This window comes from Salvelinus namaycush, chromosome 8, assembly GCF_016432855.1.
Source record: "Salvelinus namaycush isolate Seneca chromosome 8, SaNama_1.0, whole genome shotgun sequence".
Taxonomy (NCBI): domain Eukaryota; kingdom Metazoa; phylum Chordata; class Actinopteri; order Salmoniformes; family Salmonidae; genus Salvelinus; species Salvelinus namaycush.
Genome location: NC_052314.1, coordinates 28,846,715 through 28,866,035, shown reverse-complemented (window position 1 = coordinate 28,866,035; position 19,321 = coordinate 28,846,715). Strand labels below are relative to the sequence as shown.

Sequence of the window (19,321 nt, the reverse complement as noted above, 5' to 3'; positions counted from 1 at the left end):
CCCATTTTGGCATGACGGAGGACAACCCCATGCAGCGCAAAGGGAGATGTTACCCCCACGTTGCCCTGGGACATTGATTATAGCCCTGTGGCCAATGATATTTCTGTCTCTCCTTCTTGCTTTTGTGAGGTTGAACCCTGCCTCATCAATATATATGAATTCATGCAGGATTTCCTCAGCATCCATCTGCAAAACTCCCTGAAATACAGTGAAAGACAAGATTGTGTAGTTCAGGATAGGTCTAGTATACAGTCAATGTAAAAAAGTCATGTGTGCAGTATGCAACATCACAGTGCTAAAGTGAACAATACAAACCTCCACATACTCATGCCGCAGCCGTTTGACCCTCTGAATTCCGCTCAAAAGACACTCGATAAAGTTGTTTCATTTGAACCTGATGTCTTTTCAGGATGCGTGCCAGTGTTGACTGAGAGACCTGATGGACATTATTGAAAATGGCATGGTCACCGATAATGTTGGCTTGTCGTTCTCTGAGCCTGATAGCATTATTGGCCAAAACCATGTTTATTATCTCTCTCTTGTTCTTGCGTGAATATGGGCCCCCTTCCTCCTTGTCGTTCCCGACCCTCAATCCTATGTAGAGAATAATACATGTAACTTACTGTACAATGTCACAGGAAGGGGTATCACAAGTGCTGATATGGTGCATACAATAAGCGGCTGATTACTGTAACTGTAGACAGATCTTCTACCTGTTTTCCTGTCGAAAAGTCCTTATGACAGATGCCACTGTAGCTCTGCTAAGATTTGGCTGAACTCTCAGTCCAGCCTCCCTCAGCATCAATCCGTGGTTCACAACATGGTCCACTAGTGTTGCACGAATGTCATTTGATAAGTTTGGTCCTCTTCTTCTTTGTGCACGTTCTCCTCCTGCTTCAGGTCTTCCTCGACCTCTGGCTCGGCCTCTGCCTCTTCCTCTACCTCCTTCTCTGTGTTCTCCTCCTCTGTGTTTTCCTCCTCTCACCCTCACTCTTCTTCTGACTCCTTCCATTTTGGTTGAAGGCAGGGGAACCTACCTGCTGCATTTTTATAGTGCTTAAACCTGATTGGTGTGTCTACAATTTAGCAATCATGTGTTTGTGCACCTGATGGTTGTGTTTAACAGATTGGCTCATAGGTGTGGTAATTTGACAGTCAGTGCTTTGAAATTGCAAGGAAGTGACATCATGATATACTTCTGTGTCTGATGTATACAAGTGTGTTTAGTGTTTTGCAAATCACTGTGTGTAATGTTTTGCAAATAGTGTGAAGCTGACAATGTACTTACAGTTGTGCAAATCTAGCCTTGTGTTTTGCTCCTTGAGTGTAAGGTTTTGCTAATTGTGGGAAAAGTTAAATTTTAGTGTGTAAGCAATCGTAAAAAACTGTAATAGTTATTAGATATCTAGCTAACAAAAATGTAGTTGTGAATTCCATACTGTAACCACAGTAAATCACCTAGGGCGTGCTGCACAACACCGAGTGACTCGCAAGGTTCCATTCTTTCTTCGTTGTGTGCTTGTAATCAAACACCATGTGATTGGGGACTACCGGTAAGCTTCATAATGAAAAATAAGGGAACAGATGAAATGAAGAACGAGATCTGCTTGATCTCCTAACGTATTGCACAAGTTGATTGCAGCTATTTACTTAGAAAGTAGCTACAATGATTCACATTTACATACACATAGTTTCAACGGTATGGACGATATTAAAAAAACATCCCGTGGCTATTTCCAAGTACCCCGGTATACGGTATACCGCCCAAGCCTGTGTGTGTGTGTGTGTGTGTGTGTGTTTGTGTGAGTCATCCCGGATAGCTTTGGCTGTCCTGGTCTTTGCTGCACTCTCTGTGCTAATCACCACATTAGGACCTACATCACTGTTGGCATGGTGAGGCATAGTGAAGTGCAGACAGGGAAATAACAATTGGAGCCACCAAGAAGTTAGGGGATATCAGCAAGGCCCCTGGCATGACATACACAGTTCTGAAAGGTTGTGTTTAGTTTCTCTCACAGTGGGAGTTGTCCTCTGATTTGTCTGGAAGGGGTGTATGTGTGTTTGTGTGTGTGTTCGTGTGTTCGTGTGTGTGATAATGTGTGTGTGATGTCTTCTACCCCGGGCTCATTGACGTTTAGCATTTAAAGAGCAATTAGGGAAAAAAGCAGAGAACGGGACTGTCTGACTGGGCTGTCGTTGTTGAATCAGACAGATACACTACATGACCAAAAGTATGTGGACACCTTCTCGTTGAATATCTCATTCCCAAATCATAGGCATTAATATGGAGTTGGTCCTCCCATTGCTGCTATAACAGCCTTTTCTGGGAAAGCTTTCCACTAGATGTTGGAACTTGCTTCAATTCAGCCACAAGAGCATTAGTGAGGTCAGGCACTGATGTTGGGCGACTAGGCCTGGCTCGCAGTCGGCTTTCCAATTCATCCCAAAGGTGTTCGATGGGGTTGAGGTCAGGGCTCTGTGCAGGTCAGTGAAGTTCTTCCAGACTGATCTCAGCAAACCATGTCTGTATGCTTTGTGCACGAGGGCATTGTCATGCTGAAACAGGAAAGGGCCTTCCCCAAACTGTTGCCACAATGTTGGAAGCACAGAATCGTCTAGAATGTCATTGTATGCTGTAGCGTTAAGATTTCCCTTCACTGGAACTAAGGGGCCTAGACCGAACCATGAAAACAGCCTCAGACCATTATTCCTCCTCCACCAAACTTTACAGTTCACACTATGCATTGCGGCAGGTAGCGTACTCCTGGCATCCGCCAAGCCCAGATTTGTCCGTCGGACTGCCAGATTGTGAAGCGTGATTCACCACTTCAGAGGTAGTGAGTGTTGCAACCGAGGACAGACAATTTTTACGCGCTGTGCGCTTCAGCGGTCCTGTTCTGTGAGCTTGTGTGGCCTACCACTTTGCGGCTGAGCCGTTGTTGCTCCTAGACATTTCCACTTCACAATAACAGCACTTACAGTTGACCGGTACAGCTCTAGCAGGGCAGAAATGTGATGAACTGACTTGTTGAAAAGGTGGTATCCAATGACAATGCCACATTGAAAATCACTGAGCTCTTCAGTAAGGCCATTCTACTGCCAATATTTGTCTATGGAGATCTCATGGCTGTGTGCTCAGCAAGAAGTGTGGATGAAATTTCAGGGTTCCACTAATTAGAAAGGGTGTCCACATACTTTTGTATATATAGTGTAAATGTCATGATGTAAGCAGCCTCTAGTCTCAATTCAACACAATTATATTACACTTGTTTGGTACTCTAGTTATTCTGTAAAAGCTGTGATAGCTAGTTTGTGATTGCTCGTCTTCCATTGATGTAAATGGGAGATTTACGTGAGAGGTTGAGTAACACAAACATATTTTAAGTTAGGGTTCAGCACTATGGTACCTTTTGGTTGTTTACCTATTTCCTCTGTTTCTGTCCTGAAGGATCTTCTATGTATCTCATGACTCCCAGGACCTGAAGATCTTCAGCTACATCGCCAGAGATGGACAGAATAACGTCTTCCGCTGTAACGTCTTCAAGTCCAAGAAGAAGGTGAGATAGATACACACTTTATCTCTTTTTGCTCTCTCTCTCTTTCCTCTTTTGCATGATAATGTTTTACACGGTACCATTTACATGACTGAGCCATGTCCAGTCATGATTGCTAAATGTAGCAAAGAAATTCACACTCCCTCTTTCTCTCCAGCTCTTTATTTGAATTTGTTTTAATTATTGGTTGGAATTGTGAACAATAGCCAAATCAAATATGAAGTCAAATCCAGTCGCCCTATCATATGGTTCACTGCAGCTCAGCGGTCAGTGGGAAGTGGTCAGCGGGTTCGTGTTTCAGGATGGTGGTGTGGTCAGGAGGTGTCTATGCACTCGGCATTTGACGGCCTGAAGACCACTGTGATGTCACCGATAACGTGCTCTGGAAGTTTATTCCATATACGGACAGCAGTTTTAGGAAGTTTCTGTCCAGGGAGCGTGTTCTAGTGACTATGTATGTGAGAGCATGGTCTGTCATGGCTGTGCATAGGCGGGTAGTGCGGCGTCTGTTATATGGTGGGTGGAGCATAGCTTGCAGGTCCATGGGACAGTGGTGTGAGTGCATTTTGTACGGGGCTATAGCAGCAGCCCTGTACAACCCTCTCACATGCTCCCTCCCCCTATCAACTATGCCGCGCGCACACACACACACAAAGCCTTAGTCCTGGGAGATCGGGGAGTGAAATACACTGACATTCACTTGGGCAGCTCTGGCCCGAGGCCATTGAGATGGAAAGCACTTTTCCTGAGCGCGTTTGTAGCTGTGTGTGTGTGTGCGTTTGTGTGTGTATGTGTGCGCACATGCGTGCCTGCCTGCTTGCGTGCTTGTGTAAGAGAGAGGGAGAGAGCGAAAGTGTGTGTTCTAATCCACAGTCACTCTAGCATGGAGAGACACAAAGCAATGTGCATTGGAGGGTGTCAGTAATAAAGTGCTGCAGGCCCATGGCTGTACTGTACCAAAACACCACCTGCACGTATTAAACAGTATCCTGCCATATTAAAACCTCCCAGTACACGCACACTACATACCTCTACCCAGCCACACTAACAGCTATGCTGTAATGAGTCATAGAACCATTATGTGTGTAAGAGAGAGACAGAGCGAATAGGGAGTAGTTTTGGTTTCAAGCTGAAGTTAAAGTTATTTATCTCTTAAAGGAATTCACAGATGTACAGTGGACAAAGCCACACACCACAAGTCAAATGGCATGGCAGAACCATTGAAATCGTAAATCCATAAAAAGAGAATTTCCATTGCTTTATCTGTCCATTTTACACAGACACACTCCCTCTCCACCTTTGCTCCCTATCCCTAATTCTGTCATTCTCCCTCCCTCTCTCGTCCTCCATTCCTCTTCCCTCCCTCCTCTCTAGCTGTCTTCTCACATAGGTGCTCCTTTTGTCCAGGTGGGAAAGGGCAGTGTGGAGTGCAATAGAGATTGCATCATCTGTGGATCTGTTGGGGTGGTATGCAAATTGGAGTGGGTATAGGGTTTCTGGGATGATGATGTTGATGTGAGCCATGACCAGCCCTTTCAAAGCATTTCATGGCTACAGACGTGAGTGCTACTGGTCGGTAGTCATTTAGGCAGGTTACCTTATTGTTCTTGGGCACAGGGACTATGGTGGTCTGCTTGAAACATGTTAGTATTACAGACTCAGACAGGGAGAGGGTGAAAATGTCGGTGAAGACACTTGCTAGTTGGTCAGCGCATGCGCGGAGTTCACGTCCTGGTAATCTGTCTGGCCCTGTTGACCTGTTAAAAGGTCTTACTCACATCGGCTGCGGAGAGCGTAATCACACAGTAATCCGGAACAGCTGATTCTCTCATGCATGTTTCAGTGTTACTTGCCTCGAAGCGAGCATAGAAGTTATTTAGCTCGAATGGTAGGCTTGTGTCACTGGGCAGCTCTCGGCTGTGCTTCTCTTTGTAGTCTGTAACACCGGAGCCGGTGTAGTTCGATTCGATCTTAGTCCTGTATTGACGTTTTGCCTGTTTGATGATTCATCGGAGGGCATAGCGGGATTTCTTATTAGCTTCCGGGTTAGAGTCCCGCTCCTTGAATATGGCAGCTCTACCCTTTAGCTCACTGCGAATGTTGCCTGTAATCCATGGCTCCTGGTTGGAGTATGCACATACAGTCACTGTGTGTCGACGTCGTCGATGCACTTATTGATAAAGCCAGTGACTGATGTGGTGTACTCCTCAATGACATTGGAAGAATCCTGGAACATATTCCAGTCTGTGCTAGCAAAACAGTCCTGTAGTTTAGCATCTGCTTCATCTGACCACGTTTTATAGACCGAGTCACTGGTACTTCCTGCTTTAATTTTTGCTTGTAAGCAGGAATCAAGATAGAATTATGGTCAGATTTGCCAAATGGAGGGAGAGGGAGAGCTTTGTCTGCGTCTCTGTGTGTGGAGTAAAGCTGGTCTAGTTTCTTTCCCTCTGGTTGCACATTTAACACGCTGATAGAAATTTGGTAAAACTGATTTAAGTTTCCCTGCATTAGTCCCAGGCCACTAGGAGCACCACCTCTGGATGAGTATTTTCCTGTTTGCTTATGGCGGAATACAGCTCATTGAGTGTGGTTTTAGTGCCAGCCTCTGTCTGTGGTGGTATGTAGACAGCTACGAAAAATACAAATGAAAACTCGCTACGTAGATAGTGTGGTCTACAGCTTATCATGAGATACTCTACATCAGGCGAGCAAAATCTTGAGGCTTCCTTAGATATCGTGCACCAGCTATTGTTTACAAATATGCATAGGCCCCCATCCCATGTCGTACAAGAGGCTGATGTTCTGTCTTGCCGGTAGATTGTATAACCCGCCAGCTGTATGTTCTTAACGTCATTCAGCCACGACTCTGTGAAACATAAGATATTACAGTTTTTAATGTCCCGTTGGTAGGATATACGTGCTTTCAGTTCGTCCCATTTATTTTCCAGTGATTGAACATTAGCTAGTAGAATAGAAGGCAAGATTAGATTAGACACTCGTCTCCTGATCCTCATAAGGCATCCTGATCTCTTTCCGCGAAATCTATGTTTCATTTTCCAGCGAATCACAGGAATCTGGGCCTGGTCAGGTGTCTGTAGTATATCCCTCACGTTCGACTCATTGAAGAAGAACTCCTAATCCAATTTGAGGTGAGTAATCCCTGTTCTGATGTCCAGAAGCTCTTTTCAGTCATAAGAGACGGTAGCAGCAACATATTGTACAAAACAAGTTACAAACAACGCGAAAAAACAAACAAAATAGCGTGGTTGGTTAAGAGCCGATAAGACGACAGCCCTCCCCTCCGACGCCATTATCATGTGGTGGTAAATAGACAGCTACGAGAAATATAGATGAAATCTCTCTTGGTAAATAGTGTGGTCTACAGCTTATCATGAGATACTCTACCTCAGGCAAGCAAAACCTCAAGACTTCCTTAAAATTAGATATAGTGCACCAGTTGTTATTTACAAATAGACAGAGACCGCCACACCTTGTCTTACCGGAGGCAGCTGTTCTATCCTGCCAATGGACCGAAAACCCAGCCAGCTTTATGTTATTCATGTCGTCATTCAGCCATGACTCGGTGAAACATAAGATATTACAGTTTTTAATGTCCCGTTGGTAGAATAGTCTTGATCGGAGCTCATACATTTTGTTGTCCAATGATTGCACATTGGCTAATAGGACTGATGGTAGAGGGGGATTACTCACTTGCCTTTGGATCCTTACAAGGCACCCCGACCTACATCCCCGATATCTCTGTCTCTAATCCATGTGAATGACAGGGATTTGGGCCTTGTCGGGTTTCTGAAGTAAATCCTTCGCGTCTGACTCGTTAAAGAAAAAATGTTTGTCCAGTACGAGGTGAGTAATCGCTGTCCTGATATCCAGAAGCTCTTTTCGGGCATAAGAGACGGTGGCAGAAACATTATGTACAAAATAAGTTACAAATAACGCAAAAAAACACGCACAATTGGTTGGGAACCCGTAAAACAGCAGCCATCTCTTCCGGCGCCATCCTGGATTCATAATGGTTGTGTCTTCATCACACTGTAATTAACGAGGCTGTCTCCATCACAGACAGTTAATTGAGGGGGAGACCTGCAGGGAATACCCATTAGAGACCAGAGGCCTGGACCAAGGGGAGACTGCCGTGTGTGTGTGTGTGTGTGTGTGTGTGTGTGTGTGTGTGTGTGTGTGTGTGTGTGTGTGTGTGTGTGTGTGTGTGTGTGTGTGTGTGTGTGTGTGTGTGTGTGTGTGTGTGTGTGTGTGTGTGTGTGTGTGTGTGTGCGCCGCGTGTGTGTGATATCCCTCCCATCAATTGCCAGTTGCCACTCTCTCTGCCAATTTCAGACACAGTGCGCTGGCATGGCCAAGAGCTATAACTTTGGGCATCCATCACTCACCCAGGAGACTGCGTGATGGATGCACTTGCACATCTATCACTCCAGTATTAATGCTAAATTGTAATTATTTTGCCTCTATGGCCTATTTATTGCCTACCTCCCTACTCTTCTACATTTGCACACACTGTACATAGATTTTTCGATTTTTCTTTACTATTGTGTTATTGACTACGTTTGTTTATGTATAACTCTGTGTTGTTGTTTTTGTCGCACTGCATTGCTTTATCTTGGCCAGGTCGCAGTTGTAAATGAGAACTTGTTCTCAACTGGCCTACCTGGTTAAATAAAGGTGAAATAAAAAAATTAAAAGACTGAGCCAGCGGTTGGCTAACACAGATTCTATTTGACCCCATGCAAATACTCATCAATCTGTTTAAGTTCCAAATCAATGATGTGAGCCTACATGACTTATTTATTCATCCTCAAAGACTCATAGAACACTAGAAGAGGATGAGGGCTGAGAAAAATCCTCCAAATGTAATGCATTTTCCTCAGTCGTTCCCCTTGTTATTGTGCAGAACAGTCACAGTTGCACCCCAGCCCTGTCTGTGTTAATGACTTTCTGGACAACTGTTGAGCCATAATGGCTGTTAATTGACAGGCTGAATTGGAGGGAAACAGAACAAAGGCTCTGCAGTTAGATAGACAGCGAGAGTCATTATGACACTTTAACGTTAAGGTGCTGTTCCAATGCTGGTCCTTTATCTAGGCTAAGGTTTCTAAAAAGGCTAACGATGCTAGCAATGCTAGTGCTGCTCCTGCAATTTAACTGTGTGTGTCTGCGTGCGCTAGGCATTGTATGAATGGAAATGTACTCTCTTTCTCTACTTGGCCTGAAAAGAGAGCTGAGTCATTACTGTCAGGCTACACACACACAAATCAAATTAAAAATCAAAATGTATTTGTCACATGCGCCGAATACAACAGGTGTAGACCTTACAGTGAAATGCTTACTTACAAGCCCTTAACCAACAATGCAGTTGAAGAAGAGTTAAGAAAATATTTACCAAATAAACTAAAGTAAAACAATTATAAAAAGTAACACAATAAAATAACAATAACGATGCTATATTCCGGGTGTTACCGGTACCGAGTCAATGTGCGAGGGTACAGGTTAGTCGAGGTCATTTGTACATGTAGATAGGGGTAAAGTGACTATGCATAGATAATAAACAGCGAGTAGCAGCAGTGTAAAAACAAGGGGGTGAGGGGTCAATGTAAATAGTCTGGGTGGCCATTTGATGAATTGTTCAGCAGTCTTATGGCTTGGGGGTAGAAGCTGTTAAGGAGCCTTTTGTTCCTAGACTTGGCGCTCCGGTACTGCTTGCAAGTGCGGTACCAGAGAGAACAGTCTATGACTTGGGTAACTGGAGTCTTGACCATTTTTTGGGCTTTCCTCTGACACCGCCTAGTTTATAAGTCCTGGATGGCAGGAAACGTGGCCCCAGTGATGTACTGGGCCGTACAAACTACTCTCTGTAGCGTCTTACGGTCAGATGCCGAGCAGTTTTCAATGGTGCAACTGTAGAACTTTTTGAGGATCCCATTCCAAATCTTTTCAGTCTCCTGAGGGGGAAAAGGTGTTGTCGTGCCCTCTTCGTGGCTTTCTTGGTGTGTTTGGACCATAATAGTTTGTTGGTGATGTGGACACCAAGGAACTTGAAAATCTCAACCCGCTCCACTACAGCCACGCCAATGTTAATGGGGGCCTGTTCGGCCGCCTTTTCCTGTATTCCACGATCATCTCCTTTGTCTTGCTCACATTGAGGGACAGGTTGTCTCTGACCTCCTCCCCATAGGCTGTCTCGTCGTTGTCGGTAATCAGGCCTACTGCTGTTGTGTCATCAGCAAACTTAATGTTGCAGTCGTGTTTGGCCATGCAGTCGCGGGTGAACAGGGAGTACAGGAGGGGGCTAAGCACGCACCCCTGAGGGGCCCCAGTGTTTAGGATCAGCATGGCAGACATGTTGTTGCCTACCCTTACCACCTGGGGGTGGCCCGTCAGGAAGTCCAGGATCCAGTTGCAGAGGGAGGTGTTTAGTCCCAGAGTCCTTAGCTTTGTGATGCTTTGTGGGCACTTTGGTGTTGAACGCTGAGCTGTAGTCAATGAACAGCATTCTCACATAGGTGTCCTTTTGTCCAGATGGGAAAGGGCAGTGTGAAGTGCGATTGAGATTGCGTCATCTGTGGATCTGTTGGGGCGGTATGCGAATTGGAGTGGGTCTAGGGTATCCAGAATGATGCTGTTGATGTGTGCAATGACCAGCCTTTCAAAGAACTTTGAGGCTACCAAAGTGAATGCTACAGAGTGTTAATCATTTAGGAAGGTTACCTTCGCTTCCTTGGGCACAGGGAATATGGTGGTCTGCTTGAAACATGTAGGTATTACAGACTCGGTCAGAGAGGTTGAAAATGTCAGTGAAGACACTTGCAAGTTGCTCTGCGCATGATTTGAGTACATGTCCTGGTAATCCGTCTGGCCCGCGGCATTGTGAATGTTGACGTGTTTATACAGCTGAAGTCGGAAGTTTACATACACTTAGATTGGAGTCATTGAAACTCGTTTTTCAACCACTCCACAAATTTCTGGTTAATAAACTATAGTTTTGGCAAGTCGGGTAGGACATCTACTTGGTGCATGACACAAGTCATTTTTCCAACAATTGTTTACAGAGAGATTATTTCACTTATAATTCACTGTATCACAATTCCAGTGGGTCAGAAGTTTACATACACTAAGTTGACTGTGCCTTTAAACAGCTTGGAACATTCCAGAAAATGATGTCATGGCTTTAGAGTTTCTGATAGGCTAATTGACATCATTTGAGTCAATTGGAGGTGTACCTGTGGATGTATTTCAAGGCCTACCTTCAAACTCAGTGCCTCTTTGCTTGACATCATGGGAAAATCTAAAGAAATCAGCCAAGACCTCAGAAAAAAAATTGTAGACCTCCACAAGTCTTCATCCTTGGAAGCAATTTCCAAACGCCTGAGGTACCACATTCATCTGTACAAACAATAGTACGCAAGTATAAACACCATGGGACCACGCAGCCGTCATACTGCTCAGGAAGGAGACGCATTCTATCTGCTAGAGATGAACATGCTTTGGTGCGAAAAGTGCAAATCAATCCCAGAACAACAGCAAAGGACCTTGTGAAGATGCTGGCGGAAACAGGTACAAAAGTATCTATGACCACAGTAAAACGAGTCCTATATCGACAAACTGAAAAGCTGCTCAGCTAATTTTTTGGGCAGTGTGCACATAGCCTGTCTTCTCTTGAGAGCCAGGTCTGCCTACGGTGGCCCGACTCCATAGCAAGGCTATGCTCACTGGGTCTGTATATAGTCAAAGCTTTCCTTAATTTTGGGTCAGTCAGTTTAGGGCAAAATAGCGTTCCAGTTTGCTCTGTTTTTTTGGTATATTCTTTCCACTCTGTCAAGTAATTATCTTTTTGTTTTCTCATGATTTGGTTGGGTCTAATTGTGTTGCTGTTGCTGTCCTGGGTCTCTGTGGGTCTGTTTGTGTTTGTGAACAGAGCCCCAGGGCCAGCTTGCTTAGGTGAATCTTCTCTAGGTTAATCTCGCTGTAGGTAATGGCTTTGTTATGGAAAGTTTGGGAATCGCTTCCTTTTAGACGGTAGTAGAATTTAACGTCTCTTTTCTGGATTTTGATAATTAGCTGGTATCTGCCTAATTCTGCTCTGCATTCATTATTTGGTGTTTTACATTTTACGTTCACAGCTTTGTGGAGGTTACCTATGGTGCTGATGTTTAGGCCGAGGTACAGTATGTATAGTTTTTTGTGTGCTATAGGGCATCGGTTTCTAGATGGAATTTGTATTTGTGGTCCTGGCCACTGGACCTTTTTTGGAACACCATTATTTTTGTATTACTAAGATTTACTGTCAAGGCCCAGGTCTGACAGAATCTGTGCAGAATATCTAGGTGCTGCTTGTAGGCCCTCCTTGGTTGGGGACAGAAGCACCAGATCATCAGCAAACAGTAGATATTTGACTTCAGATTCTGGCAGTGTGAGGCCGGGTGCTGCAGACTGTTCTAGTGCCCTAGCCAATTCGTTGATGTATATGTTCAAGAGAGTGGGGATCGAGCTGCATCCCTGTCTCACCCCACTGACCTGTGGAAATGTATTTCAATGTTTTTTGCCAATTTTGACTGCGCACTTGTTGTTTGTGTACATGGATTTTATATTGTCATGTTCTCTCTCTCTGTCTTTCTCTCTCCCAACTCCTCCTCTCTCCAGTCCCAGGCCATGCGTATTGTGCGGACGGTGGGCCAGGCGTTCGAGGTGTGTCACAAACTCAGCTTGCAACACACACACCAGAACGCAGATGGACAGGAGGACGCAGACAGCGACAAGACCTGCAACGAGGAGTCCACACTCTCAGGTGCATACACACAAACACACACACACAACATCCCACACACACAAACACATTCCTGATTGAGTGTAAGATGCCATTTGAGAGGATAGTGTCACAGATGAGTCAGTCTAATAGAGAGACTGTAGCTGTGGAACAGAACAGAATAGTGGTGGGATGACTCTGGCTCCAGTAACTACAGGGCCCTTTCATATGCAGATGAGCCCACAGCATCCATGCGCCACTCTCCTATACACACCAGTGTTAAGTTTGACTCTTTTTTAGATGGTCTAGTCTTGGTAATTTTGACTAAAATATAATTAAGTCTTAGTCACATTTTTGTCAATTGAATAATGATTTAGTCTAGTTATTGACAAAATGACAAACATTGGGCCATTTTAGTCAAATAAATGCCCTTTCATTTTTTTGTCACATTTTAGTCACATCACATTTATATTGCCTCATTAACATATAGTAAACATAAATCACTGACTTCCATGTGCCCAAACATACTTACCTTGTCCTGCCAACATATTTTTCTGCATAATTGACATTACATACAAAACAAACATACACTCACAAGCAGAGTGAGACACACGCACGCACGCACACACACACACACACACACACACACACACACACACACACACACACAGACAGAGACAGAGAGAGAGAGAGAGGGAGAGATCAAATACACATCTTATAATCAGCTATTAAAGACTACCCACTGGATTCTCCAATTACATTGAATGAACTACAGGACAAAATATAAACCCTCCAACCCAAAAAGGCCTGTGGGGTTGATGGTATCCTAAATGAAAGGATAAAATATACAGACCACAAATTCCAATTGGCTATACTTAAACTCTTTAACATCATCCTTAGCTCTGGCATCTTCCCAAATATTTGGAACCAAGGACTGATCACCCCAATCCATAAAAGTGGAGACAAATTTGACCCCAATAACTACTGTTGGATATGCGTCAACAGCAACCTTGGGAAAATTCTCTGCGTTATCATTAACAGCAGACTCGTACATTTCCTCAGTGAAAACAATGTACTGAGCAAATGTCAAATTGGCTTTTAACCAAATTCACCCTGCCCACCTTAATTGATAAACTAACAAACCAAAACAAAGGTAAAGTCTTCTCATGCTTTGTTGATTTCAAAAAAGCTTTAGACTCAATTTGGCATGAGGGTCTGCTATACAAATGAATGGAAAGTGGTGTTGGGGAAAAAACAATAAATTCCATGTACACAAACAACAAGTGTGCGGTTAAAATTGGCCCCACTCCCTTCAACAAATATATCAATGAATTGCCAAGCGCACTAGAACAGTCTGCAGCATCCGGCCTCACCCTACCAGAATCTGAAGTCAAATGTCTACTGTTTGCTGATGATCTGGTGCTTCTGTCCCCAACCAAGGAGGGCCTACAGCAGCACCTAGATCTTCGGCACAGATTCGGTTAGACCTGGCCCTTTACAGTAAATCTCAGTAAGACAAAAATAATGGTGTTCCAAGAGTAAACAAAAAATTATACCTACCTCGGCCTAAACATCAGCACCACAGGTAACTTCCACAAAGCTGTGAACAATCTGAGAGACAAGGCATGAAGGGCCTTCTATGTCATCAAAACAAACGTAAAATTCGACACACTAATTAGGATCTGGCTAAAAATACTTGAATCAGTTATAGAACCCATTGCTCTTTATGGTTGTGAGATCTGGGGTCCGCTCACCAACCAAGAATTCACAAAATGGGACAAACACCAAATTGAGACTCTGCATGCAGAATTATGCAAAAATATCCCCAGTGTACAATATAAAACACCAAATAATGCATGCAAAGCAGAATTAGGCCAATACCCGCTAATTATCAAAATCCAGAAAAGAGACATTAAATTCTACAACCACCTAAAAGGAAGTGATTCCCAAACCTTCCATAACAAAGCCATCACCTACAGAGAAATTAACCTGGAGTAGAGCCCCCTAAGCAAGCTCGTCCTGGGGCTCTGTTCACAAACACACAGAGTTCCAGGGCAGCAACACAATTAGGCCCAACCAAATCATGAGAAAACAAAGAGACAATTATTTGACAAATTGGAAAGAATTTACAAAACAACTGAGCAACCTAGAATTCTATTTAGCCCTAAATAGAGAGTGCACAGTGGCAGAATACATGACTACTTTGACTGACCCAAAAATAAGGAAATCTTTGACTATGTACAGACTGAGTGAGCATAGCCGTGCTATTGAGAAGGGCCGCCGAAGTCACACCTGGCTCTCAAGAGAAGACAGGCTACAGTGGCTTGCGAAAGTATTCACCCCCCGTTGGCATTTTTCCTATTTTGTTGCCTTACAACCTGGAATTAAAATATATTTTTGGGGGGTACACAACATGCCTACCACTTTGAAGATGTAAAATATGTTTTATTGTGAAACAAACAAGAAATAAGACAAAAAAATAGAACTTGAGCGTGCATAACTACTCACCCCCCCCCCCCCCCCCCAAAGTCAATACTTTGTAGAGCCACCTTTTGCAGCAATTACAGCTGCAAGTCTCTTGGGATATGTCTCTATTAGCTTGGCACATCTAGCCACTGGGATTTTTTTCCCCATTCTTCAAGGCAAAACTGCTCCAGCTCCTTCAAGTAGGATGGGTTCCGCTGGTGTACAGCAATATTTAAGTCATACCACAGATTCTCAATTGGATTGAGGTCTGGGCTTTGATTAGGCCATTCCAAGACATTTAAATGTTTCCCCTCAAACCACTCGAGTGTTGCTTTAGCAGTATGCTTAGGGTCATTGTCCTGCTGGATGGTGAACCTCCGTCCCAGTCTCAAATCTCTGGAAGACTGAAAATTGGTTCCCCTCAAGAAATTCCCTGTATTTAGCGCCATCCATCATTCCTTCAATTCTGACCAGTTTCCCAGTCCCTGCCGATGAAAAGCAACCCCACAGCATGATGCTGCCACCACCATGCTTCACTATGGAGATTGTGTTCTCGGAGTGATGAGAGATGTTGGGTTTGTGCCAGACAAAGCGCTTTCCTTGATGGCCAAAAAGCTAAATTTTAATCTCATCTGACCAGAGTACCTTCTTCCATATGTTTGGGGAGTCTCCCACATGCTTTCAAATTTCTTTCTTTAAGCAATAGCTTTTTTTCTGGCCACTCTTCCGTAAAGCCCAGCTCTATGGAGTGTACGGCTTAAAGTGGTCCTATGGACAGATACTCCAATCTCCGCTGTGGAGCTTTGCAGCTTCTTCAGGGTTATCTTTGCTCTCTTTGTTGCCTCTCTGATTAATGTCCTCCTTGCCTGGTCTGTGAGTTTTGGTGGGCGGCCCTCTCTTGGCAGGTTTGTTGTGGTGCCATATTCTTTCCATTTTTTTATAATGGTTTTAATCGTGCTCCGTGGGATGTTCAAAGTTTCGGGATATTTTTTATAACCCAACCCTGATCTCTACTTCTCCACAACTTTTGTTTGGAGAGCTCCTTGGTCTTCATGGTGCCGCTTGCTTGGTGGTGCCACTTGCTTCGTGGTCTTGCGGACTCTGAGGCCTTTCAGAACAGGTGTATATATACTGAGATCATGAGATGTGACACTTATATTGCACACAGATGAACTTTATTTAACTAATTATGTGACTTCTGAAGGTAATTGGTCGCACCAGATCTTATTTAGGGGCTTCATAGCAAAGGGGGTGAATACATATACACGCACCACTTTTCCGTTTTTTTGTTTTTTTGTTTTTTTTTAAGTAATTTTTTTCATTCCACTTAACCAATTTGGACTATTTTGTGTATGTCCATTACATGAAATCCAAATAAAAATCATTTTAAATTACAGGTTGTAATGCAACAAAATAGGAAAAACGCCAAGGGGGATGAATACTTTTTCAAGGCACTGTATGTGCACACTTGCCCAAACATGTGGTGGAAACTGAGCTGCACTTCCTAACCTCCTGCCAAATGTATGACCATATTAGAGATACATATTTTCTTCAGAAAACACAGACCCACAAAGAATTTGAAAACAAATCCAATTTTGATATCTATATTTCACCCATATTTATTGGGTGAAATACCACAGTGTGCAATCACAGGAGCAAGATTTGTGACCTGTTGCCACAAGAAAAGGGCAAACACCATTGTAAATATAACCTCTTTTTATGTTTATTTATTTTCCCTTTTGTACTTTGCACATCATTACAACACTGTATATAGACCTAATTTAACATTTGAAATGTGTTTGTTCTTTTGGTACTTTTGTGAGTGTAATGTTTACTTTAAATTTTGTATTGTTTATTTCCCTTTTGTTTAGTATCTATTTCACTTGCTTTGGCCATGTAAACATATTTTTTCCCGTGCCAATAAAGGCCCTTTAATCTAATTAAATTAAGAGAGAGAGAAAGACAGAGGGAGAGGGAGGGGTGTAGTATATGTTGCATCTCGGTCGCGTCATTGCCATTGTTATCAACGTTCCACAGATGCCGCAGCCACATTGGTCTCCAAAAGTATAAGGAGGGCTAAGGGCTTTTAACCGGAGCTAATGACTGTTCTGCCCAGTGATGTAGTCGAGTCACTTAACCTTGAGTCCCAAGTCCCCTGTGCTCGAGTACGAGTCACCAATGGTCGAGTCCCAGTGCTTGAGTCCTGGTCCAAGTGCTCAAGTCTGAATCACTAGATCCACATGAACTCAAAATAAAGTTCTTTACACAGTCATATATAGTGTACAGGCTAGGGATGTGGAGGTCATAACATTTTGTCAGACGGTTATTTTCATGCAAAAGACTACCGGTCTTAGGGTAATTGACCGTTAGTTAACATAAACACGTGTAGCATCTCCAGACCTCCATGCATACAAGTTGTTGATGCACGCGTAGGGACATCTACATTTAAAAAAAGTCAAATAAATCATTTTAATATACACCCTCACAATAAACCAAATCAAATGGATTTATATAGCCCTTCTTACATCAGCTGATATATCAAAGTGCTGTACAGAAACCCAGCCTAAAACCCCAAACAGCAAGCAATGCAGGTGCAGAAGCATAAGCATAAGAAGCATAAGACATGTCTATGTCCTGGAGAGTTGGATGTTACATACAATGTAATTTTAGTCACATTAGCGCATGTTTGAAACAACCTTCCCAGTATAGGGACACCGATCCCTCAGTTTCACTTTGGACCCGATCAAGATGGACTCTGTTTTTCAAGGTGAAGAGACAACTTATTGTCATATGGCCATTTACTGACATTCAGAAGTTCAGCACTGAGGGCTTTCTCAACCACATTTTTGTCTTTGTGGGAAACCAACAGTGCATAATCATCTGCATAGAGGAAAAGGTCACATGTACAGGCAGATTTAAGATAATGTATATACAATAGAAAGAAAAGTGGACCCAGTACACTCCCTTGGGGTACCCCGCAGTTCAATATTTTGGGTTTAGATAGGGTCCCATCCACATCTACCATCTGTGTTCTTCCTTGCAATTAACTGCTAACCCATTTTACTGCTACGTTGTTAAAGCCCATGGCTCTTAGTTTGTTTAACAGAATCTCATGATCCACTGTATCAAACACCTATTGGAGATCTAACAAAATTACCCTACGTCTACTTCCTTCCTTATGTGGTCAGTTAGATATTGTAGGCAAGTGACGGTGGAATGGGATTTCCTAAAGACAGATTGGCACTCATGTAAGGAAATACAACTGTCAATCTGCTCGAACATAATCTTTTCCATGACCTTCGATAAAACACACAGGATTGAGACAGGCCGATAGTTTCCATGATCTAACTTATTCACATTTTTATATAAAGGAATGACCCTTGCAAGTTTTAGTCCACTGGGAAAACACCCTAGTTCAATAGACATATTTACAATGTTATACAGGGGGTGATAACTACTGCAGCATCCCTTATAAATCTGTCAGGAATGTTGTTAACCTCTACTTAATCACCCTCCCGGATCCGGGATCCTCCTCATCAGAAAAGCTGACTAGCATAGCCTAGCATAGCGCCACAAGTAAATAATAGCATATACATATCATGAAATCAAAAGTCCAATACAGCAAATGAAAGATAAACATCTTGTGAATCCAGCCATCATTTCCGATTTTTAAAATGTTTTACAGCGAAAACACAATATACATTTATGTTAGCTCACCACAATTTCCAAACACACAACGCCATGTTTCCACCGCAAAGGTAGCTTTCACAAAACCCACAAATAGAGATAAAATTAATCACTAACCTTTGAACAACTTCATCAGATTACAGTCTTATAACATCATGTTATACAATACATTTATGTTTTGTTCGAAAATGTGCATATTTATAGGTATAAATCGTGGTTTTACATTGTGAATACGTCGCCATAATGCACCAAATTGTCCAAATTGGACAGTCACGTAATCTAACCCAAAAACTCATCATAAACTTTACTAAAAAATACATGTTGTACAGCAAATGAAAGATACACTGGTTCTTAATGCAACCGCTGTGTTAGATTTTTAAAAAATAACTTTAGTACAAAGTACAGCATGCAATATTGTGAGACAGCACCCACCAATTCTCCGCCTTGTTGGAGCCAACATATACCACAAAAATACGAAATAACATCATAAATATTCTCTTACCTTTGATGATCTTCCATCAGAATGTAGTGCAAGGCGTCCTAGTTCCACAATAAATCGTTGTTTTGTTTTAGAATGTCCATTTCTTCTGTCGAATTAGCAACTTTGGCTAGCCATGTGGAGCGCACATGTCCAAGAACTCTTGGCGCATGGAACGAAAAATTCCAAAATTCACAATAAAACGTTGAATAAACTGGTCAAACTCGGTTGAAAATCCATCTTTATGATGTTTTTCTCATATGTATCCAATAAAGTCCGAGCCGGAGCATTTCGTCGTGTATACCTAACGCATTTCAGAAGACAATGTGGGGTTCCCTGGTGCGCAGTTGAATACTGCAA

The 19,321-nt window shown here is 43.0% G+C and overlaps 1 protein-coding gene across 1 annotated transcript in view; it reads left to right on the top strand.

Moving 5' to 3' along the window:
- The window catches only part of LOC120052091 (carboxyl-terminal PDZ ligand of neuronal nitric oxide synthase protein-like), a 243,937-nt gene that overhangs the window by 155,039 nt on the left and 69,577 nt on the right, over positions 1-19,321 (top strand). The window contains exons 5-6 of the mRNA XM_038998944.1: positions 3,449-3,557; positions 12,228-12,372. Of these exons, the coding sequence (XP_038854872.1) occupies positions 3,449-3,557; positions 12,228-12,372 (254 nt within the window). The remainder of the gene's footprint in view (positions 1-3,448; positions 3,558-12,227; positions 12,373-19,321) is intronic.